Raw genomic sequence first — 8,271 nt, 5'->3', positions numbered from 1 at the left:
TTCTTCTTTTTTTTTTCATTAGTGTTTACCAATCCTCAATATTACATTTTTCTTAAATGGATAAATTAGATTATCTATCCCTCCTTTTTACTTTAACATTTAACCAAACAAATTATCATTATATTCTACCCACCAAATTGAATATAAGATATTTTTAGAATCTTAAAATTATTAAACTCTGACAGTGATTTAAATAGATAATCATATTAGCATAATCATAGAATTAGGAAGCCTCACGTTTTATGACCTAATGGCTCAAATTCATCATATACTTTGTTTGGCTGATTGCGAGACAGCTCAAATCCATCATATTAACACAATCTGCCTGAGGGACCCATCCCTGAAACCCAAATCCGTCGTTATAAATGTAACGAACTCTTCCGTTTCCATTCTCTATATCTGCAGGCAGGGCCATTTTCACCTTCAATTCGTCTTTTCTTTAATTTTTTTTCTCTAAGCTAGCTAGTTTTCCGTTTGAAAAAGTTCCGATGAGTTCAGGGGGGGCGGAGCAGGGCTTGTTTTCGGCTTCGGAGGTGCAGATGATTGATTTTCTAAGGGCTTCTTTTCGGCAAATGTTGAGCGACCAAGAAAATGAGCTCAAGGCGGAGATGGAGAATCTCAAAAAAGCCAAGGAGTGGGTGGGAGAAACTGAGGAATGGAAAATGAAGGTGAGACGAGAAATGGAAGAGTTGAAGGCCGAGAAAAAGGAAGTTGATGAGGAGAGAGTGAAGGTTTGTGAGGAAAGATATGTGTGGTTGGAGAGGAGGCTGGCTCGCATTGAGGAGAATGTTGCTTATGTTGCTGGGATGCTTCTCAGAAAGGATGCTCAGAATGCTGCTGGTACTAGTACTCCCAACAAGGAAGGTATATATTTATATAATTTAATTATTTCGTATTTACTGGTCTGATTGTTTAAATTTTATTTTATTTTATGAATATATATGCATGTTTTTATTTATTTTTTTGTCCGTCGGGAGAGGCCTTCTCCTTCGCTGGAGGAGCCAGCGACCAAAGCAACCAGTTTGGTCGCTGGCTGCTTCTCCAGCGAAGGAGAAGCAGCCAGCGACCAAACTCGTCTTAGGATTCGCCGGCGACTAAACTGGTCGCGGGCTCCTCCCCAGCGATCAGCGCTGGCTTTTCCGTCGCCGGCTACAAATTTGGTTGCCCGAGACCAAAGAAATAAATTTTTTAAAAAAAATGCAAGTGGGACTTGCGTTTTTCGAGAAACACAAGTCCCATGTGCGTTTGTGTTTGACCCGATCTGACATAGACTGCAGGTGGTAAAAGAGTTTTTCTCATTTTTGTTAAAAGAGTTTTTCTCATTTTTGTCCAATTTTCTTAGCATTCCTATTTTTGTCAATCCATGGCCATGCATTGTCATTTGAGTCTTTAACCCTCATATATGTATATGCTTTAAATAATTTTATTCTATATGCTTTAAGTTTAGGGTTTGATAGCTGTATAGTAGTAGGTTTGGAAGTTTGATTCATTACAAAGACTATTATATATGCCGATGGTGGATTTCCGGCTATTATATATGCCCATGGTGGATTTCCGGCCAGAATTTAATTTGTTTGTTTAAGAAAGTAAAGTTTAAGAATTGAACAAATTAAAGTTGAGAATCATGCCTATTGAATCTAGTAAATTTGATGGCTGAATGTTTTGTTTTTTTTTTTTAAATAAAGGGAAAAAAGAGGATATGATGATTTTTATAAATATTACAAATTTCAAAACTTCTAATATTTACAAAAATATCCCACACCTACAAATATGGCTTAGCTTAATCGATCTATTTTTGTTGCATATATATAATGTTGCAGCTGGCAAGTCTACAGTTTCTTCTTCGTACCTCAACTTGAACCCTCAAAATGTTGGGAGCGGAGCATGGGTGGATCAAAATGAGATGCGTTTGGCATTTGTAAATGATCCTCAACTTTGTTTGACCGCTGTTTGTGCACTTTATAGAAACCTAATTTCTGCGCCATTATCAAATGATCAATCCGGGTATGATTGATTTCAAAGCTGCCCACTTTACTATATATTATATTTATCTATCCTTTCTCTATTTATATCCAAAACATACAGCAGTACGTAACTTCACCATCATTATATTCTACCATATTGATCAGGGTTGAATTGGCCAAGTATCTCATTGACGGCCACCCAGAGAATAAACTCAATAGGGCTGTCTCAGACATATCTAAAGTTGTTACTGAGGAATCTATAAGGTTAGCTCTCAAGTACAGTAGGCAACTTTTCCGCATTTACTCTAGCGGTGAGGATCCTTTGTTCTGTCACAATTCTACAACCTCAGCTAGCTCCAAGCCTTAATTAGTGTGCTTAATTAGCTTTCAAAGATGCTGGCTGTGCATATGCCGCGCCTCCATCGGACGATCTTCATATTAAATTGTGTTTTAATTTTGTTAAATTATGTTTTAATTTTGTGTAAACTTTCTTTCATCTGCCCTGCCCTGGGTACAATGTGGATTGTGGAAATTAAAAGACTTTTTGCCAGTATTTTGATGTTTGGAGGGTTGCAATTTCTTTTGGATACTAATCTGATCAAGTATTTGCAATCATAGATTCTAGTTCATTTCTTGGTCCATATATTGTCCAGATAGTTTTTTTTTGTTGAAAATGTTGTCTTTGATAGATATCTTGATAAATACAATAAAGTAGGCTTAAAATAGATAAAGTTAACTCATCGATCTTGTGTTCTAGATTATTCCTCTCCATGACTAACAAAATATTGTTAATAAACTACAAAACATAACCCTAACATGCTATCCATGCTATACTTATTCAATTATATTTGTTACAATACTTTATCTATTTTAAAAGTTAATGCTACTCATCAGCAGCAAATTAAAACCAGTGTCCATAATATTGCATGTAGTTCCTCTTATTAGATTTGTTTCCCTTCTTACTAATGATTGCAGTAGATTTGAACATACTAAATTAAAGTCACTGAACTCTATATGAACTTTACATGAATGTTATTGGGTGATTGACTAACCTAGCTAATTAAACAAATAAATCTTTTCATGTATGACTTATGGATGCTTCTGAAAAAGAATTATTATCCAATAAGAATCAAGAAATATCTTAAAATTATTAAGTTATTCAACAAGTTCCTTAAGATGTAAACATCCATTTTGAGAGTTATTCGCAATGCACATATGCTATAGTTACAGTAATAATAAATACTATTGATATATGGATGCTAATATCTTAATAAATTCAAAAACACAACAATAACAAGGATGCTTATAATGGACAAAATTAAACCAACTCATTATGTTCTAGATTAATAAAAGAAATATAAATCTAGCTTATTCTAAGTAGACAAATAGGAAAACAAAAAAGAATAATTTGTAATAATATAGTTGGACTTTCATATATTTGGTCAAGTATCTATTTTCATAGCATACAAAATTAAAATTGAAAATTTTTATGATTAATATAATCTCTAATCATGTACATATTTGTATAAATTTATAGAGAAAATTTACACAATTAAATTGATTTATTCCGAACTGTATTTCATAATATTATATTTCTAACAATATGAATAATAACTAATAATATTATACTTAGAAATATAATAATGTAAATTTTAAATTTTGTATGTGTCAGTCTCAAAAGAGATAGTCTAGAGGGGATGAATAGACGTTACACCAATTCGAATTTTTGCTAAGGCAATATTGAAACCAAAACACTTAACAATTTGTCATGTCTTGTGCACAGCGAAATACAAATAATGTGTAGTGTGTATTTCAGGTATAGATCAATCATGCAATAATAAATAATGTAAATTAATAAAAGACACAAGAACCTTGTAATCCAGTGGTATCAAACCCTTTCCTTTATACAGGAGGTGGTGGGTTCGAGCCTTAGTGAAGGCAATATTGACTCTTGTGCTAGTTATGAATAGATCTTTTAAGCTCTGAACAACTTGATATTTTCTCTCGTGTTTTTGGCTTGTAGAGTCTGTGTCTTGCATCTTCAGATCTTCATCTATTTATAGGTATTTGAGAAATTATCCGTTGGAAAAAGACAATCTCAAATTTGAATTCTTGCCAGCTAGTCTTGTAGCCTTTTCAGTCTAAAATAGACTTTATCTAACTTTTAATGTTGCGTGAGACATTAAAAGTTCCAGTAGCAATCTGAGCTCCAAAATAATCTTCTTGTAAAATAGTCTAATGAAGTTAACGCTTCCTTGTGAATTTAATCTTCAATATTTGCTCCAACTTTAATTTAGCTCTTTCCATTTTGGACTAGTCACTTACCATTAATAGCTTGAGCTCAAATTTCATTTCCCTTTAATTTCATACGGCTACTGCTTCCTTAGATCGAAATCTCATCTCTTTTCTAATTTGTAATCTCTGATGCTTAAATCTCCACTCTTGATTTAATTTAATTGCAATGTCCTAATATTTATGTTAGTTTTTCTTCATATATGTTATTAATGTAAATCAATATATTTTTCAGCTCATAATATTTAAATAATTTCTATTATTTTAAATTTGTAAATTTTTATAATTTATGGTATTTTATAAAATTTGTTTACAACATTTGTAATACAAAACTTTTAAATGAATGCAATAATACATATATTTGTCATTACTAGATCATAGCTAGTGCTAAAATCATACAGAGTAATAATTATATATTTTACCTTTCAAATTTTTAAACGTTGAAAATCAACATCATTTTTGTAGCTAGAGATAAATGTATATGTAGCAGTAATAATGTCGCAATTATTTTTAAAAGTTAGATGAAGTAAACAAATTGACATGCAACAATATATGATTCAATATGTATGTATTATAGTTAAATACAAATGGTGAATTTTACAAATAAAAATAAATGTATACACTTTTATAACAATTTTGATAATATACCTAAAAGATAGTTGAAAATTCTTGATTCGTTAATTAAATACAACTACATCCAACCTTCATTAGAAAATTGATGACAGAACATCTAAAAATATCTTAGTGGAATATTAAGGTGCATAACAATCTTTAGAAAATTTTTTATTCGTTTATTAAATATAACTAGCTCGTTGCTGCTCGATGAGGAGAGAGGAGGAGGTTTATTGGAAGCCATAATCCTAGAATACGAAGGGCGTGCGTGCAGTGGTGGTGTAATGAGGAAAAGAGTTGGTGTTTTAGTTATTACCTTGAATATATTCCTAGGGTTTATGGGGTGGTTTTAGAATTTAGGTAACTGATTAAGGGGTTGTTAGTGATTTGAAAGAAGAGGGGAATATGGAAGAAGTTATAATTTTGAGTTCAAATTTTTTACTTTCTTCAGTCATCTAGATGTCTAAATGAAATGGCGAACTTGTGATGGGGATATGGGTTAGGTTTAGTAGGCTTCCTATTGGGCTTGGTGTAGGTGTAAGTCAAGGAGTCAATGGGAGGATGGTGGCCCGACCCGGCATGAAATGGGCGCTGCCGATGACCAACAGGTGGCGGAACGAGGCCATGGGCCGGCGCGTGCTGAGCGTCGTACCCGCACCCCGTTTCCCTAGGGTGGCGCAGTAGTGGCAAGGGGGTCCGTGCGGTGTGTATATGGCTATGGCAGTGTGGTGGTATGGCGTGGGGGTACGACGCGATCTGTTTGTGGGTATGGGGTGGGTGGATGGTGGTGTAGAAAGTTGATCTGGAGTCGTACACGTGGACGGTATAATGGCAGGATGGTTTGCTATAAATTGGTGTGTCTTATCCCTCCTTAGGACATCACGGTGTGAGCACTACATTTATTTGGTCTAGTAGTCTCTGGTCTACACTCTCAACCTGTTTACCTGAGTTTGATTCTTGTCAATAACATAATTATTTCTAGCTCATTCTTCGGGCCACCGCCTATCTTATTTGGGTTGGTACCTCAGGCATCGTACGTAATTCTTAGGGCCTAGCTAGTGCCCCAACAATAATATTACTATCTTAATTACTACACCCGTTTTGTACATCTATACATGGTTTATGGTGGATCCGGTCCTGACAAAACCAATAATATGATAGTTTTAAAATCATACAATTAGACGTTATCTTTCAAAAGATAATATATTACTAGTATTTGACTGTACCTTTAAATATATAATTATATTAAAACAATCCTAATAAAATTATCTTGACGTTTTATGAACCAATTGCCCATCAAATCCATCATTATAAATGTAAGTCACGGTGAAATACTTTTAACAAAACAAGTTAATATTATATTCTACCCTCCAAACCAAACACATTATATAATTTTAAAATCTTAAAATTTGACATTATCTTTGAAATGATAATATTAAAATAATCATAATGAGATAATTTCAAATTTTGTAAATACCTGCCCTTATAATTAATCATTTTATAAGTATGTCATACATTGACTATAGTAATTCTTACTCTCTTTTTTTCTTTAGTGATTACCAATCCTCAATCATTGTTAGATTTCTCTTAAATTGATGAATTAGATTATCCCTCACATCAGATATTTTTAAAATCTTAAAATTTGACATTATCTTTCAAAAGATAATGTTTTATTAAAATTTGTCAGTACCTTTAAATATAATCATATTAAAATAATCATAATAAGATTATATCACGTTTTATGAATCAACGGTGCTTAAAATTAATCATTTCAATAGTAAATCATGATTAAATACACTCACTAAATGTAACACCCCAATTTTCAACTCTTACATTTATTACAAAATCCGTAATAAAACGCTACGGAAGCTTACATCATATCAACAGAAAACCGGGTGCTACCGCCACACCTAGAGTGAATTCTATCACCTCTTTGACAAACTCCACTCTAAGTGCACAGGCTAAACTTACAACATTAATAACAATCCCTGTCTATATCAAAGAGTAGACCTCAACCTGTACTTCCCTTCTATCCCGAGCTCATCGGCTACAGGGGCCCACACTAATCTGCAACTGATAAGAAACACATTGAAGTGCAGTTAGCGCGACGGCTAAGTAAGGAAATCCGATGTCACTCAAAAGTAGACAAAGGTTTGAAAACATAATCATTTGGAAAATAGTATATCGTTCAGTGAATCAAAATCCACTCGTCTCGTAAGACAAAATCATTTCTTTCTCAAAGACGTTACAGAGTAACTCTTTACTCATTTTTAAAACTTCCTTAGTTTCATATAGTAAGAGTGAGGCCTACAACCTCGGGCCATGGCACTCCAGCCCTCCCGTAGGTTCCTCCCTTATCCCAACCCCGGGCCATGGCACTCAAGCCTTCCCGTGGGCACCTCTCCTTATCCCAACATGACGACATAACGGCGAATAGACTTCGCTCTAACAATATAACGACCACTGGGCAAGGGCATTTAAAGCCACCCGTGGGTCAATCAAGGTCCTCCTCACTTACTTTAAAAACTACGGTTTTGAAAACGTTATCCTTCCTTCAGTTTTCTTACAACAAATCATCTCATTTGGACATATTTCACAAATGAGTCCAATACTTGAAATTGGCTACTTCATTAGCCCCTGAAGGATTTTCAAAAGACTTTTCTCAACAATCAAGTGAGATATTTTCCTCAAAAATAATAAGGTTTTGACAACCTTTATATCAAAATAGCATACGTTTTTCAACGTAAGTTTTCATAAACATTTTTGGATACACTTCATATGTCCATCTCACACTTTAAAATCAACCAACATCCTTAACTATCGTCCTCAACAACTTCCACTATGATCAACACCATTAGATCATAACTTGAGGATATCGTACATCCAAATATATATAAATTCTAATAGGTAAGGTCATTGCCTAACCATAACCCAAAAATCATGAGATTATCATTTAATCTCCATCATTAATCCACGTCCTTAGCATCACCTAATCACCATTAACTCACTAACTACCTCACAATTATCATTAACACATCCATAATCATACTAAGCTTAATTCAGAAAATTTCAGCTTGGCGCAGTCCGAAAGATTGAGCCGGTAAAAATAGTTCCCGAACTCTTTTTCACTTGAAATTTTTATGGTAGAACCCCAACTTATAGTACTTGATGTCCATAAAAAGTTTTGGTCATTTTGGTCCGCGAATAAACACAGAAAATTCCATCTTTGCCCTTGGCAGTGTGCTGTCCGGAATTTTTCTCTCTCTGGACCAGTTTTGGAGAAAAATTCGAAAACCATACTTATACTACTCCGATCATTATGAAATTTTATATGCGGGTTCTACACTTATAGAACTACATGTCTAAAAAAAATAGGATCAAAATACCTTACCAATTTTTCCCA

The 8,271-nt window shown here is 33.8% G+C and overlaps 1 protein-coding gene across 1 annotated transcript; it reads left to right on the top strand.

Annotated features, from left to right (window-relative positions):
• Positions 1 to 488: 488 nt before the first annotated feature.
• LOC116033311 lies at positions 489 to 2,331 on the top strand. Its single transcript, XM_031276064.1, has 3 exons — positions 489 to 864; positions 1,821 to 2,004; positions 2,130 to 2,331. The coding sequence occupies exons 1-3, from the start codon at positions 489 to 491 to the stop codon at positions 2,329 to 2,331; spliced, it is 762 nt and encodes a 253-aa protein (XP_031131924.1).
• Positions 2,332 to 8,271: the final 5,940 nt, after the last annotated feature.

The sequence above is a fragment of the Ipomoea triloba genome, chromosome 10 (genome assembly GCF_003576645.1).
Source record: "Ipomoea triloba cultivar NCNSP0323 chromosome 10, ASM357664v1".
NCBI classification, from domain to species: Eukaryota; Viridiplantae; Streptophyta; class Magnoliopsida; order Solanales; family Convolvulaceae; genus Ipomoea; species Ipomoea triloba.
Note: the sequence above shows the minus strand (reverse complement) of the source record. Positions and strands in the feature narration are given on the sequence as shown.